General features: G+C 40.0%; 1 protein-coding gene across 7 annotated transcripts in view; it reads right to left on the bottom strand.

Annotated features, from left to right (window-relative positions):
- tpk1 (thiamin pyrophosphokinase 1) overlaps positions 1-22,731 on the bottom strand; it is a 137,097-nt gene that overhangs the window by 32,301 nt on the left and 82,065 nt on the right. The window contains exon 9 of one of the 7 annotated variants that reach the window (XM_007907617.2): positions 14,034-14,071. Within the exon in view, the coding sequence (XP_007905808.2) occupies positions 14,049-14,071 (23 nt within the window). The 3' untranslated portion in view covers positions 14,034-14,048. 7 annotated transcript variants of the gene reach the window in all.

Genomic DNA, 22,731 nt, shown 5'->3' with positions numbered 1-22,731 from the left:
TTATAATAACCTTTCCACAATCAAAGTATTCATTTCTGCTGAACACAAATAAAACCTTTACACAACCATTATATTCCTGGCATCAGATACTCCTGCAGCCCCCTTAGTTTTCACAGATAATGAGTTGCTAATAGCAGTTTCACATCTCTGTGGATGCATGTGATTTATTAATTAAAACATGACATTTAAATGTATCATTTTATGTCACACTGACATAATTAGGTTTTCACATTAAATTGTAAAAAAAAAACTTTCATATGCAGCATTCTACTTTGGTAGTTGGTAGCTTTCTTTATCAGGCCAAATGTAATGCTAAATCAGGGTGGATGGCAGTCTGGGAGTCCAATGAATATTAATTAATTGTCCCAGCAATTAACTATATATTGTATTTTCCAGTTAATCATTTTTTTGCCAACAACCAAAAACATCACAGGAAATACAATTATCATTTAATGAGAGATCACGGTGACAAATTACACATTAGTCATATGGATCCATAAATAGTAGAGAATAAATTTCACATCAGCAAGTGAATTATAGGGCAGCCATAATATTAATAATGGTAAACATTTAATGAAATATCATGGTTCAAGTCGACATGCACCAAATCAAAGTAATGTTTACATATATTAAAACTGGATAGAGGAACCAATGAAAGGTTGATGAAAGCCTATTATTCCAATTGCTAGGTAATGAGGTCTAAAAATGGTATTTGTAAGAGGAGTCACAAGTGGAACCTCAGGCAAGTAAAGCGCAGGAACTCTTCTTCATATGAAAAAGCAGGACCTCCACTTCGATCAAATCTACATCTGGAGCAGAGTTCCTGCGCTTTAGCGTGATGCATTTCCAAGTACTATAACGTTTATTATTTTTGATGTTATTAAATTGTCCTTTACACACCTGGCTGACCGTGTTCAGCACTGGACAGCAGAACACTGCACATGCCTCGCTCGTACATGCGGGGAGCTTGTTCCAGTTCATCTGTCATAAAAGGTCAGTGTATATGTATATGGAAGTATACAAACAGCTGGTGACATTTTAGTTCTTTTTAGAAATCAGTGGTACAAAATCAATAGCTGAATTTTGCTGGTTTAAACAAATATGACTAGGGCTTTAGGTTTTTTAAGTGATTCATGAAGGCATTTCAGGTCTGGGACCTTTGTTTGAATCGAGCTCTGATTGACCAGGTAACTTTCCCTTTCTCATTTGGCTGTAAGGCTTCTAAGTGAAAAAGGTTTGGATACCTTTAACTTTTCTCCTCATGGATGCAAGTCTCAAGTGCAAAACTGCCTACAATTCAGCATGAAACACCTAAACTCACATTGCCCCAAGAGGGACCAACAACAAGGGCTAGAAATGAAAAATTCATCCTGCTGCAGGACAGGATACTTCCTTTGAGGTTTGGGTAGGAAATATGACTGAATACAGGAAGCCATAACCTGAAACTTGCTGGTAGAACTCAGACCATGTGCCAAAACCAAAGGAGTGCCCCATTTCCAGCATTAAATCTCTCATTTGGATAAGCATAACTACACATAAATAATCTGATCCTTGATTAGGATCAACCATCAAATGACCCATTGTGCTATTCACAACACTTCATTGGAAGTGGCTTGTACTATGATGTAGAATGGAAAAGAAATCGAGGTGTCCATCTAGCTCAGTTAACAACAACTAGTTGTTGTAGCTCAGTTGGTACCACTGTTATCTGAGTCAGAAGACTGTAGGTTTAAGTCCCGTGTCGGGAGTTTGAACTCCAATGCAGTGCTGGGGATGTGCTGCATCATTGGAGGTGCTGTCGTTCGGGATGAAAACTTTAACCACGGGCCTGTCTGCCTGTTTAGGTGGATGTTAAAAATCCCATGGCACCTTCTGTTGTAGAATTTTTTCCTTCACTTTGGCTGCCTGAATCCAGTACTGAATTTCTGGAAATGAACATCAGCATCTTAGAGATATAGTAGAAGTGCATAGGCATCACATTGTTAGAAATTCCACCTGGGATTAGATTTTTACTCTATAGATTTACATTATGTAGTATTTTAGTGCGACCATTTAACTTTGAAGTTTTTTGTAGTTCTCAAAAGAATTTACAGAGAACCAAAGTTTAAGACTGAATTCAACAATTTGCCAAATGGATGTTCTAAAATTCTGTACAAATAGAGTAAATCTAGAGCCAGGGGTATTCTCTCCCACATCACCGCTAAATAACAGGAATGAAAAAAACAACAAAATTCTGAAAATTGGATCTACCCTCATTAAAATTGCTGAAAGATATTTAGCAGATGCTGTCAGAAAGTTTGTAGGTTCTTTGAAGACATTCCCTGCAATACAGGCGTGAGCTGCATATCAGAGCACTAGATTATTCACCAAAACATCAGTGATGTAAAATAACAGGCTGGAGTGCCCCAAGGACTTTAGCTGTTACACATATTTCCTGTTCATTTTTGGAAGTAGACATTATTCTTTGGATAGTATTGTCTTTCCCTGAGGTTCCTCTGGAAATGGTTGTTGATCAGAGCCATTGAGTAGAGTGAATTTGGAGGTGGGTTTGGCTTTGATATTTGGCATTAACTCTCCTAGGGGTGAATAAACAATTCGCTGAATAAAGCTGGAATGTTGAAGGAGCGAAGAGGATTAATCTAGATAGGAAAGCTGGGGTGGTCTGGGTTGCAGCTGTTTACAGGCTATGATAATTCTGCTGGGCTCATGCCATCCTCTTTGAAGGTATATTAAAATGCATGGTTCATGCTATTGATTTTGCACTACAGAAAATTACCATTTCCCATAGGTGTTTTCACAAATTTCACTGAAGTTGATATTCAATTCAAATAAATATTAAATATTAAAAATGAATGATTCCCACCTATATTGGTATATTCTGCTTTGAGCTTCTTTTAAATGTGCTCAAATTTAAGCTGGTTTTAAGGCTTTGAGAGCCCCTGTGAGCAGTCTAGTAGCTGCAGCACCAGACAAGACCACAAGATTCCTAACCTGGAAACGTATGCTAGTATCACAGGCTTGACTGTTATTCATCAGTGGGAGAAAATGTGTTACCACACAATGTACAATCATTTTTGTCTGACAGGATTTTAAATTAAATGGAACAAAAAGTACATCACACAAAACAATTTCAAGTTATTAAGCATCTGTTGTCATGGCAGCTTACTTCTTTAGACCCAAACGAAGAGATTTTATAAAAACTTCACTCATTGCTCACAGTGACAATGTTCAGCACTAAATAATAAACGTATGTTTTTGCCACTTGCTCTGAACAAAGCCATTAAAGACCCTTGCAAAATTATTTAATTGAGGTCACAAAAACTAAAGTGCACTGCAATCTTGAAAACAACTAGATACTTCAAACCCTTGTCACTGTCGTTGGGAATCATGTTCTGCTTATTGTACACTATAATATCTACAAAATGGTTTGCAGGATAAGAACAAGGCACAGTATCATACTAATTTAAGTGTCAATTCTGAATGGGCTTGGGAAATAATATAACGTTTAAAACTGCTTACATCACAAAGTATTTTACCTAATCATGTAACTTTTTATCTCAAATAGAGTGCGTGGGCTACTTTTATAACTTCCATTTTTCTTGCAGATTTATTAAAAGCTCTCTAGTTAAAAAATCTGGTATTATGGACTGTATTAATAACATCTAGATCCGCAAGCCTTGACTCTTGCCACCTGAACCTAATGTTCTCTGGAAATTAGGTAAGCAGGATGTGTCCATCTGGAGAGAGTTCCAAAGATAGAAATTTCCAATATGTAGGTGGCGTGAAACTTTCAGTCCTTGGAGACTCTTAATCTTAAGCACGGTGATGGGTTTCCTTATATGTCTCGCACTCAGCTGACGAAACATTATCAGTTGCAAAAGCTACATTGAAAACAGTTTTTGTTCAGAGCCACAACGTGCGATATCAGTTTTATGTGCAAAAATGTCTTCTAGTCATTTTTGTTAAAGTGACAGCCAATTTATTTATAAGAGAGCAGCCTTGATGGTTTAGTTAGATGATGGAGCTGCTGTTTACAGACCAAGAGCTTGTTGGTTTAAATCCCGTTCTGCACTAAGTTTATTGGTTTCGAGCGACAAGCTGGCTTCAAGTGTTCTGGGATGCTACCCTGTGTGAGGGCTGCTATATAAATGCAAGCTGTTATTGTTGTCTCAGCCAAGGCTGCAGGGGAGGCTAAACGTGGCTCCGGCTTTCTCAAAGTTCAGGAGAGGAAAAACAGCCAGGGTTTCTGCTGGGATTTCTCCTCTATGTAGGAGAAATTGTATAATTTTAAATAAGTAAGTACTCCAGATCTCTCTAAAGATCACTTTAGATCATTTAGATATTGTTCTCCTCCACACATTCAAATATAATGAAGGGCATTTAGTTTTGAAGACTGATATTTTTACACTGAAACAGAGACCCCCTGTACCTGTGCATTAATATTCCTTTGCTGTTCACAAATCCATGCCGATCTGCAGAGAAACACTGGAAAATCAAATTACAGCAACTTCGACCTACTGGTATTGATCCAGTTTAAGTGGCACAATGCTTTGCTGATCTTTCTTTTTACAGTACTTTTCTCCTTAGTACCCAATATGTAGTCAATGGAGAGGTATTCCTAAGGAATAGCTGGCCAATCAAGTACTTACTACCTGATCCATTGACTCACCAAATTACTTTTATCTTTGTCTATTGTCATACTTTGACCAGTACTCATCTTAACTTGTGTTTTGCTTGTCTCAGAAAGATTACACAGTATTAATCAGTAAAGCACTTAGTTAGAATCCACTTATCTCCATTAAATCCTATCCATCTTCAGGTGCTCCTGAGTTTCAGCTTATAGTAGTCTAAAAGATTCTAGGAACATTAGAATTTCTCTCAATGTCTTCCAGATAAAATTGGTCATTCGTTTCTTGTGCAAATTGACTGTCACGTTTGTCTACAAAATACAGTCACTCCAGGTAAATCTCGTGAAGCGCTTCGAGACATTTTGACAATGTGATATCAAATGTAAGGATTATTATAAACCAGAGCACTTCACAAGTAATGATGGTCAATTGCGGTGACTATTTTGTAGGCAGAAAAAATGTGCAATCAAGTTTCTACAAGTAGCCATGAAGTGAACGATCTAAAGGATTGTTGCCCAGGGCATCGAGAGAAATGGTTCAAATGAACAGAAGCAGATGCAGGGCACTTAGTTGGAATCTAGTTGTCCCTATTAAACCCTGTCCAACTTCAGGTGGTCCAACATCTTTGACGACTCCTACGGTCATCCAACTCTCCCCTTCTCCCTCCCTTTGCGTCCATCCCTGCCGCTGTACAGAACTTTTGAGACATTATCCTAAGTGAAGAGTGCTATATGAATGCAAGTTATAGTTGTTGTCCTGTGTTTCAGTTACAGTACTTGATTTTAGGGTTCTTGAAACATATACTGTAAATATAAACTCAATTTATTAAAACTTTTTTAATGTCTAAATTAAATCAGTGCTGCATTTCAATCTCAAAAGTGTGCCCATAATTCGTAGAACATCTCTATAAACTGACCAAGTATAAAACTTAATTATGATAATAATAATCCATACATTTGATATAGTGCTTTTCATGTCAAGAGGACATCTCTTCAATCCACGACTGTTTGTGGGACACTGCTGTGCGCAATTGGCTGCTGGGTTTCGTCCACAAATATACAGTCAATTCACTTTACAGTATATTCTGTGAAGCGCTTTGAGACGTCTAGAAGACATGAAAAGCGCTATATCAAATGCAAGGATTATTATATTATTATACATCTGAAAGCGCTTCACGGAATTTTACTGTAAAGTGTAGTAACTATATTATTAACTCAGCATAGCCAGATGTATTCATCTTCCAGGGTTCACCAACAAGTATCTTATTTAATTCGTAACCCTTTCCTGTTTAGTTACAGTCACACATCAGAGATCTACATAACCAGTTTAACCTCCGGTATATAGGCTTTCGTAGGCTGTTTGCAGCCAACGAAATCAAGTTTTAGGCACGTAAAGTTGGACAGTAAGAGCTACGATAATGACATTTACAGAACCTCATTTTTATATACTTTATACAACGTGTGTCTACCTGGCTTAGGTTTTTACGCTTTGAACGATAGGCACTATATAAATCTAAAATGTTGTTGGTTTTTGGAAGGCATATAATACATTCTCAAATATGCCATTCATATTTTTTACACTGTCAGCTTCACACACACTGGATATAAAAAAATCAAACTACTTTTTCCAAATAACAAACACTGCAATTTTGATTCTAATACATTTTTAAAACATTTAACAGTTAAGATATTTTTAAAAGTATATATTGTAAGATCTGTATTGCTGGATATTGATCTTCATAAGAATTTGCTTTGGCTTTCACGGAAAAGGAATGTAACAGATGTAGTACAATCAGCAACGAAATAGATTGCTTTAAAATCCTCGAGTAAGTAGGGATTGCACGTAGCCCTAGATGCATATAAAACATACACTTCAGTGAACAGTGATTTACAGGAAAGGAACAAATGAATGTCACCAGCTCCATTGCCACAGACCCAAATGAGTTAAAGTCTGCTACTTTTCTATTCTGATGTTGATTTGATTTATAACAGACTTTGGCTCTTATATTAAAACTGCACTGGCTGCTTTTTATTCTTGTTTCAAAGCACTCCTGCGATTTTCTATTTTGCAGAGAGTTTGGAACATTATCAAGTTGAATTCAAAGATACTGTGGCCAGTGGCAGTAAAGTCTAATATGGAAGCTCAGTCTATAATTGTAGGTTCTACTTTTGCACCAGGACCTGATGTAATTGAGCAGGAAGATCCTCTAGAGAAAAAATACAATTTACAAAACATGAGAGAGAGATGACAAAGTACCATCACAAGAGAGAAAATTACAACATTATTACAACAGCAAACTAATTTTGCAGAGTGTCCACTGGCCTTCTTCTGTGCTATAAATTTCTAATAATAATAATATATTTGATATAGTGGTTTTCACATCTTCTCGACATCTCAAAGCGCTTCACAGAATAGACTGCATGGTGAATTGACTGTATATTTGTGGGCGAATATGGTTCTGTAGTCAATACATTCAGTAGTTCATTCAGTACATACAGAGTACACTCCAGACCTATCCTCACCTTACACTTGAGCAGATGCAGGGACAAACTGATGCATAAAATGTCATTCTCATGAAGGCATTAAGAGCAGAAAGAGCGAAATGGCTGTCAGCAGTGCTTAAAATCCTGAGAATGGATGTCATTTCATCAGTAAGGTGCTATATAAAATGCAATATTGAAAAAAAGTAATTGGTACGATAATATCTTTTCAAAAGAGAGTTTTGGAGAGATATTATACACAGAACTAGCTACGGCTTCCCCTTTGATTAAGAATATATTTACTGCTTTTCTTTTTTACTGCACTTCGAGAAATGTTTGTAGGGAAAGCAAAATTTTGGTGTTATAAACTATTTTATTAAATGTTATTGAATTCAGATTTATAAGTACTGGTTGAAGAAAATTAGTTTTCCAGTAAGAGTGACATTCATTAGACTACTGATTAATTGCACTCCTAGTCATTAGTTAAAAAACTCTGCCCTGATGGAATGATACAAATAACAGATATTTTACAACAGTTCAGCTGTCAAAGGAAATCAGATCAATATTATTAAACTTCACAAATAAAATTAAAGATTTCCAACATCAACTGAAAAAAATGTCTGTCGTCATCATATATTGCTTACAGCAGCTCATTGGTTCTTTGCTTGTGCTGTCCTCCCACTGGAACTATGAACTTAAATCATTTACCACTGAAGTTTCCTTGCAACCTTTCAGAATATCTTTCAAGAGTCTAATCCCTTCTAAATAACATAATTAACTTGACATTGTGGTAGATTGTAACACATTCCCCTCTGAGCAAGAAGGTTGTAGATTCATTTGGATTTCAAGCTCATGATGGAGTCTGATACTCCAATGTAGTGTTGGAGGAGCACTAAATTGTCAAGAGTGCATTGCCATTCATTGTATGAAACATTCAATCGAGATCTTCTCTGCCTGTTCCAAGTGGACATTATAGATTCCCATGGCATAATTTGAAAGAAGAAGGGAGTCTTGGCCAACCACCAGATAAAATTCTTCATTCAATTTATGGCTGTTTGGGGACATTGCTGTGCACAAAATTGGTTGCTGCATTTACCTAAAAAATACTTAGTCGCTGTACTTAACAGTGAAATCCATTCTGAAACACTTTGAGCCTTTTTGACGATATGGTAAGGTCAAATACAAGGATTAAGCCTTTGTTTTCCTAAATCTGTTTAGCCTCCACTTTATGCTTTTCAACCTCAAGACTATTGAGTTCACCATCTCAGTGTTCCTTTCCTCCTACAAATCTACATTGTGCTTTCAAATCCCTTAAGCACAATATCTTGATTTATCTAATTTTCTCTCCTATCCTTGTCAACCATGCTGGGCCACTTGTGATTTCTGCTGGGAGCATGATGTTCTTCATCATTTTAAAACAGTATCAGCAACATGGTCCACGTGGGTATTTCACAGAACACACACAGCTTCCAAGTAGCTGTGTCTCGAATCATTACAGACAACAACAACAAAGTTACATTTCTATAGCGCTTTTCACGTCGGGAGGACATCCCAAAGCGCTGACACATTCAATAAGGGATCTAAACACACAGCGAGTTCAAATGTGATTAGTTAATCAGGATTGCGAGTAAAGACTCCTTTCAATAACCGAAAGCAGGTCACGCAAACCCGCTCAGGAAGTGAATTGTGTCAGAGCAGAGTTCCCTGCTGGGGATTGTGTATTTCTAGTTTTCTTATTAAGAAATCCAGTTAGAAATCAACGCATGTTAGACCCCCATATCCATGTGCAAAATGTGCAAACTGAAAGGTGATTCGACAAACAAGTAAAGCATGTTACTCAATCTTGCTGCAGAAATTCTGCTGAATGTAAAACCCATTGTTTATTTTATGTTTATATGCTAGTAATAGGCATTGAGCAACAATCTCCCAGATGCTATCCTATGTGAAGGGTGCTATTTAAATGCAAGATCTGAGATCAGATTAGTCTCAGTATCTTCAGCATTATAACAGGTGTATGGTTATACAAGGAACAGAAGCCAGGAGCTGTAAATTGAGTTTAAATGCTTGTACACTTAGGTCACAAATGGGTTAATGTTCCATGCATGAGGCTAGTGAGCTATGCAGATCAGGAAGATGTCAGCTTTGATTGCTCATCTGAGCTCATTAGCTGGTCTCAGCAGTGCCAGCAGCAGTAGTGGAGCAAAACAAATGTTCTGTGTTCCTGGGCTAGGATGCAGGAATTAAGAAATCCCCCTCAGGGTTCTCATTCCTGATTACTATCCAATAACCCCTGCTGGAAGTGAGGGAGGACAGAAATACTTAGAAACAAAGACATTTCAGCAGGGGAGGTCACTTAACCCATCATGTCATGGTAACTCCCACACAAAGGAATTTAGTAATCCCATTTCCCTGCAGTTTCCTCTTAGAATTTTATATCTTTCGTCTTTCATATATCAAATGCAAGGATTATTATCTTCATGGGTTTATTTAATTTCCATTTGGACTTCTTGTTTGTGATGACTACACCAGTAAATAGCCAACCAACATTCCCGAATGGCTACTTTGATGAGCTACTAGAGCATGGGAACATAAGAATGTACAGGACCAGGACAGACCATTGCTGTTCATTTGGATGGTTACAAATTGAGAGCCTACACTTCCAACCTATCTTGCACTCCCCTCAATCAAATTTTGTCTCCAAATAAGTAACAAATGCTCAGCTGAATTTGCTGATCCAACCCTTGAACATCTATTGTATATATTCATCACTTGGTGTGTTAAATGGTTGATTTGGTCTGTTCACCTTCCCTCTTCTGAGCTTGAGTCTGTTTTCTACTCCCTTCAAGTTCAATTCTAGAGAATTGTTGGCATTTGTGAAACTCTTTACAAGAGGCTGCTTTGGCTGCTCACCTTGCAAATAACTATGTTTCTACTGCTGCGGTTTCAGAGGAGCAAGAAAATTCCCCCGTGCTAGAAAAACCTTCAGTTTACTTCAGGACTAGGTTCAAAATTACTGATATAAACAGCAATGAAATAATCCTTATATTTAGTGTAGAGCCATTCACGTCAACGTACTTCAAAGGATTTACTGTAAAGCGGAATGCCGGTGTTTTTGTGGGTGAACGGGGGACCAATCTGCGCACAACAATATTCTACAAATAACGAACTGAATGACCAATTTTATCTGGGGGATTTTTGGCCAGGACACCAGGAGAAACTCCCTTCTCTTTCCAACGTGAAGGGCTCTATATAAGTGTCATTTGTTGTTGTTACAAAGTGCCATGGGATTTTTAACGTCCACCTACAGTTAGGTAGACATAATTGCAGCTGAGTTCACCCTATTTCATGGCCAAGAAAGCCTTACACTTAGGAAAGAATACCAAATTTGTGGATTTACTATGCTTCCTTATATGGTACATTCACTGTTTTTATATAAACCTTGAAACAGTTTGTGTCACAAAAGCTAGTAGGGCAAGTCTTCAAAACATTAACTTACTGATGCTGAACTCTGAAGCATGCTGTAAGGAATAACATAAGACCAATTCAATTTGCTGATGTTATTGTTCTCATGGGCCGCATTATGCAGATGCCTCAACAGATTTATGGTTTACATTTAGGACCATGTCATAAAAGTGAAGATGAATAAAAACTGTGTTTGGGCCAAATAATGTAGCTGATGGTGTGTGGTATATTCAACATGCCTGAAAGACAAACACATTTTAGCTGCAATATGTAGTATTCATATACTAGCATATGCTGAAAATTTCACATTATTTTATCAGTCAGTTGTTATGCTTAATACAGTACTGCCTTCAGTGGACGATGTACTATAATCGCAGCTCTCTGGTTGGTATTTAAATCAATAGGTTTGGACTGGAGTACTTGAAAAACAACATTAGAAAGATGGGTTATTGGTCAATAATTCTAAATGTGATGAGGAAAATAAAATCTAGCGGCAAAAAAAATCAATCAATACACAAGGTCACTTTTCAACTGGAAGCTTGATATATGGAAACAATATACCAGTAGTTTGTAGAAGTACATTAATTTAGGCTTGGTGGGAATTCATTATATTAGAATTCTGTTTATCTGTGTCCCATTTTACAGATCCACAAGCAGTAAAATAATAATTTCTCAACAGAGGGGTTAACGAGCAACTTAAGTCCAAGTTACTAAATGCAACAAATTGTTATTTGACTGTGTTTCTGTTTACATGAGAGGGTACATGACAATATAGCCTGAGTATTGTGCTGCTGTGAAGTAATGGATTCAGATAATTTCTATAACTCCGAGCACTTTCTTTCTGTATAAATTCACTTGGATTAATCGTTAAGGTAACTAATGTAACCTCATTCCAATTTCTAAACGACTTGAATGAGATGTTCTACATTTTCTCTTTTAGGTCTTTAAAAAAAACTATGGAGAATTCATCCATGTGAAATCACTGTCAGGGTGAACACAGCTTTGCTCAAAGAGCATTTAAAATAAAAAAAAGATACATTAAGATCAATTTTATTTGCAAGGTGATGAATGGGAAAAGGGCTTTTATACTATAACTAACAAAAACGCAATGGTTTAAAAGATACGCAAAGGCACTTTAATAATGGATTCACAGCAACTATTAAGCAAGAATAAAAACGACCTTTGTCATATCTATCCAATCGTGATCACAGAGAAAAAAAAATGCCAAGAGCTGCAATGAAAAGAAGTTTATTAAGGCACAAAACCTTGGCTCTTTGTATTTTGTTCCTAGACATATTTTCTCCTATTCTCCTTAAGGAGTTAGATTGTTTTTTTCCCTTTGATTGTGGGTGAGTGTGTTATCACAGGCGTCATGCCCTCTGGTAGAGGGCTGCTATTCATGCATGAAGCTTGACGTTGGAGTATTGGCAGACTATTCGAATGTCGGGGGCATCATAACTCAATCTCATTTTGTCCTCGCCAGATGTCGAAAGTTGATGCCAGTGGTTAGAGCTTTGAAGAGGGAACTCTGTGTTATTTACCAATTGTAACTCCTTCTGCTGACATATATTCAAGCACTGGCATTAGAATCTCCAACCATCAAGTCACAATGATCTTAAAATAAAATCATTCACTTCATGGCTGTTTGTGAAAGATTGCTATATAAAAATTGGCTAACAGATTCACTTACAAATTCACTTAAATACAAATATTTGCCTACAAAATTGATCGATTACATTTTAATAATAATCCTTGCATTTGATATAGCGCTTTTCATGTCTTCTAGACGTCTCAAAGCGTTTCACAGAACATATTGTAAAGTGAATTGATTGTATATTTGTGGGTGAAACGCGGCAGCCAATTGCGCACAGCAGTGTCCCACAAACAGTCGTGGATTGAGTGACCAATTTTTTTTTGAGGGATTATTATCCCCAGAAAAACGCTCCACCAATCGACTAACAACTGGGTTCCTATTTACTGCTGGGTAAACAGACGTGTGTGGAGTGAGGAAACTTGCCCAACATTTCGGCCTGCTGGGAAACAAACCCACTTGTGAGGCAAGTGCTCTAAAGACTGGGTTGCAGGACTCCACTTTTAAGACCTATACTTAAAAATATGGGTCTGCCTGGTGCAATGGTAACACTCGTCAGTGTTGCCAGTCAGAAGGTTGTGCCAGTCAGAAGGTTGTGCCAGTCAGAAGGTTGTGGGTTGAATCCCTACGTCGGGACTTGGAATCACATAGTCTAAGATGACATTCCAATGCAGTGCTAGGGGTGTGTTGCATTGTCAGAGGTGCCGTCCTACAGATGGACGTTAAACCGAGGTCCCATCTGCCTATTCAGGTGGTTGTTAAAGCTCCCATGGCACTATTTGAATAGTAAATGGAGTCTCTTCCGGCGTCCTGACCAACAATCCCCTAAATAAAAAAAATTGGTCACTCACTCCACGGCTGTTTGTGAGACATTGCTGTGAGCAGCTGGCTGCTGCATTTCGCTGGCAAAATACACAGTCAATCAACTTGGCAATATATCCTGTGAAACGCTTTGAGATGTCTCAACAACATAATAAGGTCCTATATTAAATGCAAGGATTATTAATTTAACAGTTTCCTTCATGGGGATTGAACCCACAGCTTCCGAGTTAAGAGACAACTGAACCAGGTCAACAATTGGATAGCAGGTACCAGTAACTCTTTGCCTCACTTACATTCTAATGATGACTCTCTGTGACATGCTGTACGGAAAACCTGATGTTAAATTGATAGATGGACGCATTTAAGTGTTAAAACATTTGAACAATGAGGCAGAGAGCAAAACAGTCTTTTTCACATAGATGTATAAATATTCGATTGATATATTTTTCTTAGCTATCTATTGATTTTATGGATGAGTTCAGTATTGGAGTCCTGTAACTCAGTGGTTAGAGCACTTGCCTCTCAAGCGAGAGAACTGGGTTCGATTCCCGGCAGGGCGAAACGGCGGAGAAGTTTCCTTATTCCACACGTCTGTCTACCTTGCAGTAAGTATGATCCTAGTTGTTGGTCGATTGGCTGATTGCTTTTCCGGGCATAATAATTCCTTCAAAAAAATAATAATAATAATTTGGTCCCTCAATCCATGACTATTTGCGGGACATTGCTGTGCACAATTGGCTGCTGCACTTCGTTCACAAAATTTAATCAATTCACTTTACAGTATATTCTGTGAAGCGCTTTGAGACGTGCAAGGATTATTGATTGGTGTGCTGGATAACAGATAGCAAATACACTTCCATATGTTTTGCATTCTCATTCAAAGCCAGATTCAGTATTCAGATGGAGTTACTTTGGTTTGAAAGTTTTCAAAGGACGTAGTCAGGTGCTGTATAAGTGCAAGTTGTCATTGTTGTTGGTGTAATTTTTCCTCCATCAAAGTCATCACATATGGCTGCTGCCAAAATTATAAATGTTGAAAGCAAAGCAGCTCCCTATTCCTTCTGTTCATTGGTGATGCGACATATGTCCTGTAACAGTGAATAATGGCATTATTATTGCAGCAGAAAATTGCGCCCGTTGAGCTGACATGATTTGCAAAAGGGTATCCCACTTTGTGATTCATATTATTCACTGTGTGGCTCTGAGCTGTGTGAGGATTGGTTTTACTTTATTTCAATTTACCTTCTGCTTTGACAAGTTGAGCAGAATCAGTGGTTCCAATGACATTGTGATAATTAATCAGTGAAGATCAATGTCGAGGCAATTGCTTCCCTTACCTAAATACAGACTCTGACACATTTAATCAGAAAATCCCAGGAATTCATGTTCCAAAACAGTACTTCTTTCAAGTAAAAGTACAAAAGTATATTTCTCAAGTTCACAAGATTGGTTTAGATGAAGGAGCCTTCGGTCCAACTGATCGTATCCTTCAAGAACATCCATGCTGCTGTCTTCCCATGACATTATTAAGCTGCTTTTTAAACGAGTCCAGTGTTTTGGCCTCAATCATCTTTCCTGGCACTTATTCCAGTTAATTACCCACTGAATAAATTAAAAACTTCCCAGTATCTGAAATTACCCGTTGCAATTAAATCTTTGTACTCTTGTTCTACTGTCTTGTTGCATCCTGTGCAATCCAGAAGTACCGATCTGGGTTTACTTTTTCAAACCCATTTAAAATTTTATACACATCTCTGAGTTGTTTTCTCTCAAGACTGAAGAGCCCTAGGTTGTCTAATTGTTGATTCGTAGCTCATTCATCTAACACTGAGGATCATCCTCATTGCTATCCTCTGCCCTGCCTCTAAGGTCTGGGGAGCATTCTTGTGTCATGGTGACCAGATCTGTATACAATATTCAAAGTGTAGTCTGATCAAAGCGATGTACAGCCTGAGTATGATGTCTGGGGATCTAAATTTGACTGATTTAACAATAGCATCTTATTTGTCTTGTGTATTGCTGCCTCACGCTGTTTTTACACAACGAGTGATGAATCAACTAACACCCGTGTATCTCAACTTCCCCCTTGATAATTTCCAGCCCATTCACGGAGTCCTAGTGTTTTCCATTCCTGCATTCTATATTAGTAACTTGCATTTATCAGTATTAAACTTTATTTGCCAGTTATCAACCCATGTGCATTGCCTATCAACCTCTCTTTGTTGGTCCTTTACTGCCTCCTTTGTTTCTCTAGTTCCCCCCAACTTGGTGGTAGCTGCAAATTTAAATAACTTACACTGTGTTTGCATATCCAGATTATTAATATACATGAGGAATAGGAGAGGCCCCAGTACAGACCCCTGAAGCACCATGCTTATTACCTCTCCCCAATTTGACCTAGCTCCCTAACAAAAACCTTCTTCTTCCTTTCCTTCAGCCAATTCTGAATGAACGTCCATGCCTTGCCCTTGATACCCAGTGATCACAGAAGGAGTCTTTCATGTGGTATTTTGTCAAATGCCTTTTGGAAGTCGAGCTATACTACATCATATGGCTTCCTACAGTCAATTTGGGCTGTGATCTCCTCAAAAAAGTCTACGAGATTTGTCAGACAAGACCTACCTTTTCTGAACCCATACCATTAGATCATTTTAACATATGTTCACCTAGCAGTAAGTTAGTAAGTACCAGGGTTGTTAGTAGAGTTGCGGATCGCTTTCCAGGGGTAATAAGCCTCCAAAAAAAAATGTTGCCATTCAACTGGCTGCTGCGTTTGACCCACAAAATACACAGTATATTCTGTGAAGCACTTTGAGATGTCTCAACGATGTGATAAAGTGCTATATCAAAGTAATCTTCCACTTCTTTTCTGGTGATTGACTCATGAGGTCAGGCCAATATGTCTATAGTTACCAGGTTTAGTTTTGTCACTTTTCTTGATCATGGAAACAGCATCTGCTAGCTTCCAGTCCATTGGAACCTCCCCAGTCCTGATTGACTCTATAATATCTTGGTGTTATGTTTTGCATTTACTGCTGTGTCCCTTTCCAATTCTCTCTTGGCTTCTCTAATCTCCCTTTTAGCTTCTTCTGTGCAGTCTGGCATTCAACCCGAATGATTACCTTCTCCACTCTTCCTACAAGTTTTATAACTCTTCCTTTTCTTCTTTATCTCCCCTTATATTTTCTTACTGACACATCTTCGTATGTATTCATTTATTTTGCTCCTGCTGAACATTGGTATTCAACTGTCCTGTATGCATATACAGCAGAGCTCCATTACAATGAGGGATCCATAAAATCCCAAACATTGTGACAATGGAGCCAAATCGGCGGTAAGCAATTCTGTCGAGTGTCCACACGCAGAAAGACACTGGTTGTTCAACCGTCAGCCAACAAACAGAACCTGGAAGTCAGTCATTTGGACTTCCCCCATGTTGCTGGCATATTGAGGAACCAATGGAGCTGGCACCAGCATTTTGGAGTTACTAGTCATTCCGATTTACAGAAATTCCCTTGCAGAGCTTTGAGACAATTCAATGTTATGGACGCTATATCAAATGCAAGGATTAATAACATACATATCATTAAAAGATATATGATAGGCTTTGTGAGCCTATCACCCCCATCCTCGCCTAGCTCCATTGGATCCCTTGCACCCCAGCAGATCCAGTTGAAGATGCTCATACTCACCTTCAAATCGTTTAACGATCTTTCTCCATCCTATATCTGCAACCTCTTCAAACCGTACAAACCTGGCTGCATCAGCCTGCTTCATGTCTGCCCTAACATTGACAGTTAGGCTTTCAGCCTAACTGCCCCATTCTCTGAAACTCCATCCCGGAGTGCCACCAACTTACTCCCTCTCTCAAATCTTACAAAGTCAGTCTCAAGATCTTTCTCTTTGACTGTGCCATTGATCACCTTTCCCCTCCCCACCCCTCTCATCTTCCATTCCCAATTCAAATGTCAAGTGGACTGTCAAGTACCTTGTGACGTCCTCCTGACATGAAAAGCTCAATATAAATGTAAATCTGTATTGTACTGGTATTATTGCATATATTTCAAATAATAGGATTTTACTGAAGGGTATAAAAATTTGGTTTTGGAGCACAAGGTTTTCAGATTATGCAGTACATTTATAATATTTTCGGGGATCAGAAAAATAAAATGTTTCCATCCACAGGCATTTGGTTTAATGAATCAGAGATATACCAAGTCTGACTGTAGACAAACATGAAAATACGGTTACAAATATCTCGTCAGGAAAACATCAGCAGTTCGGGAGTAAATTTGCCTCCTCTAAATACGCCACAGGCTTAAAAGATCTCAGCTCTGACCTGAGATTGCCTCTAAGACGAGTTCTTTCTAGGTTGGCGAGCAATGACAAGAAATGCACAATGCTTGTCTTATGACCTGAGCGCTTTTCGCTGGTGCGAAATGCCATTAATCTGTTGTTTGCTCAACAACTGCTTTTTCACTCCCAAAATCCTGAAGACCCATTTTACTTAAATTCTAGCAACTTTTGCAACCAAACTCCTACTGGATTTCAGCATCTGCGAACAGTATCTGCTCAATGGCAGGATAATTAGGTCACAGCACAGAAAGAGGGAAGCAGTGATAAAGTGCACCTCAGGAGATTAGTTATGGTTTCCAGTAGGCAAACTTTCCAAAACAACCCCAAATCTGATGAGAAGGCAAGTTCCTGAAGAAGCTATGTAAAAAAACTGATAAAATATTTCAGGTTATTGATGTGATAGATTTGTGTTCGCACTGATAATTCCAAGCAGCTATTTTCAGCTATTGCAATGCACTCTCGCCTGAGTCAGAATGTTGTTGGTTCAAGCCGCACATCGGGATATGGCATCACATAGTCTGAGTGCTGGGGGTGATTCCATGTCCCATTGTATCGTCAGAGGTATCGTCGTTCAGAATAGATGTTAAACCAATGTTGTGTATTGTAAGGGGCACCACAATTTTAAACCAGGAAAGCCCCAGTGTTACCATCTCAGGACACCTAGGGATGGAGACAGCAAAAACTGTCAAATTGTCAGATTCTTTATTTGTCCGTGTCCCAACACACTAAAAAAAAATTGCAGTGAACTTCGGTTGTTGGGTATTATGTGATATTTCCATTGGCACAACACAAACTTCTCCTAATCTCTAGCAGTTTTGTCCTCTTTGTCTACTCTGCTTGTCCCATTTGTGTACTAACTTAATAATAAAATAAGTATGGCACTTAATAATAAAATAGACTCACAGGAAGCTTCTCCTTCAAAAAATAATAAATTGGTCATTTAAAATTCAATGACTGTTTGTGGGACACTACTGTGCGCAATTGGCTGCCGCGTTTTGCTGCCAAATATACAGGTATTTCACTTTACAGTAGAATCTGTGAAGCGCTTTGAGACATCTCGAAGACATGATAAGGCGCTATATCATATACAAGGATTATTATTATTAGTCATCATTTCCACAAGATGGCACTACAAGAAAGACAGTTTAAAAACAATGTTATACACCTGCATCTATGCTTGAACACCAAACTGTAATTAAACTTGTCAGCAAATGGTTTCTCCTCCCGCCTCCGCTTGGTCATCTGCGGGGTACCCCAAGGGTTCATCCTTGACTCCCTTCTGCATATCTACATGCAATGTCATCGACAAACATGGGGTCAAATTCCACATGTACTCAAATCTGCTTCTCCTCCAGCTGCGACTCCCAGTCTGCTGATGTCCTGTCAGCTTATTTGACGGACATCAAGGCCTGGATCAGCGCAAATTTCCTGTCAACGTCTTCTCCCCTGCAGGTCTGAACTCCTCAACCTCCCTGGGCTCTCGCTCAGACTCAACAAACCCATACGCAAATTAGGCATCAGGTTCGATCCCCAACTTTCCTTTCTACCCCACATCTGTTCCCTGACCCAGGACCGCTTTTTTCCACCTCAGTCACATTACCCGCCTCTGTCTGTAACTCACAGCAAAAGCAGCCGAAACCCTCGTCTACGGCTTGGACACTTCCCAGTTGGACTATTCCAAAGCCCTCCTCAGCTCCACCATACACAAAATTCAACTAATTGAGAACTCCGCCACCCAGATTCTCACTGGCACAAAACTCTGTGTCCTTATCACACCATCTTGCCAGGCTCCTCCAGCTCCCAATTACCAAACAGATGGATTTCAAGATCCTCTCACTCATTTTCTAATCCCTCATGCTCTCGCACCTCCCTACCTATCCGTTTTGCTTACCCCTCCACTCCCCCACCCACTGCCTCTGCTCGGCTGTCTCTGGCCTCCTGTTTGTCCCTCGTCCGCTCTGCTCCACCATCAGTGGCTGTGCCTTCAGCCATTACAACAACAACAACTTGGATTTATATAGTGCCCTCCACGCCGGACGGCGCCTCAGAGCGCTTCACAGTAACGGATCCCGGGGCCGAGCCAGGGGGTGAGGGAGGAAGGTGACCAAAGGCGCGGTCGAAAAGAAAGGTCTTTAGCCGAGACCTGAAAATAGGAAGAGAGGGGGCGAGGTGAAGGGAGTTCCAGAGCCTCGGGTCGTAGTGGCTGAAGGCATGGCCGCCAAGGGTGGAGCGGAGGACGCGGGGACAAGTAGGAGGCCAGACACGGTGGAGCGAAGGCAACGGGTACTGTTGTGAGGAGAAAGGAGGTCAGAGAGGTAGGGGGGTGCAGAGGAGTGGAGGGATTTGAAGGCAAGGGTGAGGATCTTGAAGTTGATCCTCTCTGGGACAGGCAGCCAGTGCAGTCTGGCAAGGACTGGGGTAATCGGGGAGCGGAGTTTGGTGAGGGTAAGAATATGGGTGGCAGAGTAACCTAGATTTTATGAATGGTAGTGGAGGGGAGACTGGCGAGCAGGGCATTTGAATAGTCTAGCCGAGAGGTGACAAAGGCATGGACCAAGTTTCGGCGGCTTTTGGGGTGAGATATTGGCGGAGGTGGAAGAAAGCGGTTCTGGTGAGGGACCGGATGTGGGGGAGGAAGGATAATTGGGGTTTGAATCTGATGCCTTGGTTACGTACGGGTTCGGAGAGTTTTAGGGGGAGGCTAACAGGCAGGCTGACAGAACATCAGGGGACTGGGGGTCGCAAAGTGAGGTGGAAAAATAGAGTTGGGTGTATCCAATGTCTGCGGATGACATCCCCAAGAGGGAGCATATAGATTAGGAAGAGGAGAGGGCCAAGCATGGATCCTTGGGGTACCCCACAGATAACTGGGTGAGAGCGGGAGGAAAAGCCGTTTGCGGAGATGTACTGCTGGCGGTTTGTGAGGTAGGACTCAAACCAGGCGAGTGCGGTCCCACTGAAGTGGATGACGGAGGAAAGGTGGTGAAGGAGGATGGCGTGATCAACTGTGTCGAAACCAGCGGAGAGGTCCAGGAGGACAAGGAGGTAAAGGGAGCCCTGGTCACAGATAGAGAGGATGTCGTTTGAGACTTTCACAAGCGCAGTCTCTGTACTGTGGGCGCAGTCTCTGTACTGTGGGCGCAGTCTCTGTACTGTGGGCGCAGTCTCTGTACTGTGGGCGCAGTCTCTGTACTGTGGGCGCAGTCTCTGTACTGTGGGCAGGGCAGAAACTGGACTGGAGGGGTCGAAGAGGGAGTGGGAGGAGAGGTGTGTGCGAAGTTGATTTGCAACAACGCGTTCTAGGACTTTGGCGAGGAAGGGCAGATTAGAAATAGGGCGGTAGTGGCTGGGGTTTGAGGGATCTAGGGAAGATTTTTTGAGGAGGGGGGTGATGACAGCAGTTTTGAAGGGGCAGGGACTGATCCAGAGGAGAGGGACTAGTTGATGACATCAGCCAGTAGTGGGCAAAGGAGGGGGATCTGGGTGACCAGCAAGTTGGTGGGGAGGGGGTCAAGGCAGCAGATGGTGGGTTTCATTGAAATGATGGTGGTTGAGAGGGAGGAAGGAGAGATGGGGAGGAAGGACTCCCCGAAACTCTGGAACTCCCCTCTCCTCCTGACTCCGCCACTGTCAAGGGCTCTGGGAAGCTACCCCACGTGAAGGCCGCTATATAATTGCAAGTAGTTGTTGTATATAACGTTGTTCAATTAGAAACAAATAGATAATATCACTTATAATTTATAATACTTTTCTAATCCTAAAAGAAATCTCAATCCTATTAAGCAGAAAACTATGTTTACACAAGGTCTTGTCAAAATGGAGTCCTGTAGCTCAGTGGTTGGAGTCCTGTAGCTCAGTGGTTAGAGCACTCGCTTTGCAAGCGAGAGACCTGAGTTCAATTCCAGACAGGGCGAAACCTTGGGCAAGTTTCCTTACTCCACACGCCTAATAATAATCCCTCCAAAACCAAAAACAATAATAAATTGGTCATTTTCAATCAACGACTGTTTGTGGGACATTGCTGTGCGCAATTGGCTGCCGCGTTCGCCCACAAATATACAGTCAATTCACTTTACAGTGTGTTCTGTGAAGCGCTTTGGGACGTCCTCCCGACGTGAAAAGCGCTAAATCAAATGCAAGGATTATTATTATTATTATTATTATAAAATGATTACTTTTCACACAGAAAACCAAATGTTCAATTGAATTCAGGTTAGAATATGCGATTCCTTTCACTCTATTCATTTGCTATGACTGCCTGCTGGTTGGGTCCCAAGATTTCTATGCATCATCTTCATTCTTGTCAGCCGTTATGAATCCGGTTCCTGACCCCAAATCTCGAGTTTGATTTTCGTTTCATGGAATACTGATTCAGTTAATGGGATCCCATGAAGCAGCGCAACTCTGTGATTGGTGATTGAAAAAACAGTGACAGCGCTCATATCTTTGGGCTCAACCACTGTGCAAAATACACTCCATTCCCCATTCGTCAAAAATACCAGGATCCTAAAGCCAGGCATCATTCTGGCTCAGTTGGTAGCATTCATGCTGCTTTGCCTACTTGGGTCAATGTGGTTGTGACAGTTTAAAAGTTATTGAAGATCTGACAGGAGCCTCACTTCTCTTCCATCGTTTGAAACTCAAAACTTAAAGCATAACATTCAACATTGCACTTGCAGCAGTTTATCAGTGCTTTTATGTTTAAATAATGCTCCATTTCTCAGTACCACTGACTTCAAGTAGCCTATGATAAAGAAAAAAACATGCTTCATTTGTGTCAGATGTTTAAAACATTAAAGCAAATACTTGGAAGTGCAGCTCTGCTACCAATGGCTCAGTTATATTTCATGCACCTGTTTGACACCAGTGCTTGTTTTAAACTGTAAACCAGCAGTTTTGAAGTACATTATCAGCTCCACATCAGGATATAAATGCACAGAGAACTGTGGATCACCATCCCGATGTCACTGAAATGTTTATTGTTACTAAATTGATTGTCTGACCAGCTCTTTGCTAATATTTCAAAATGTGAAGGTGGTTCAGCAGGATTGTCTGGAATCCTTTTTTCTGGCTCAAAAAGAGTGAAATACGCAACATTTAATGTTAAAATTACCACTGATGACAATATACACTGGTGATAGTTATTGGCTGGCTGAAAATCACAATTAAAACCGGTTTTATTATCATTAAATCTGGGAGTGTTTCTCCCTCTCTCCATTCTGCTTCGGTCTTATGCCCATTTACAAAGAGGTTCGCTGCCCATTTAGATTTCCACTAAGCAGTAACATGTCTTGTTTATATTTCCTTGAAGCCAAAGACAGAAATAATAATAATAATCCTTGCATTTGATATAGCGCTTTTCACGTCGGAAGGACGTCCCAAAGCGCTTCAC

Source organism: Callorhinchus milii, unplaced genomic scaffold, assembly GCF_018977255.1.
Source record: "Callorhinchus milii isolate IMCB2004 unplaced genomic scaffold, IMCB_Cmil_1.0 Scaffold2, whole genome shotgun sequence".
Taxonomy (NCBI): Eukaryota; Metazoa; Chordata; class Chondrichthyes; order Chimaeriformes; family Callorhinchidae; genus Callorhinchus; species Callorhinchus milii.
This window is presented reverse-complemented; position numbering and strand designations above follow the sequence as displayed.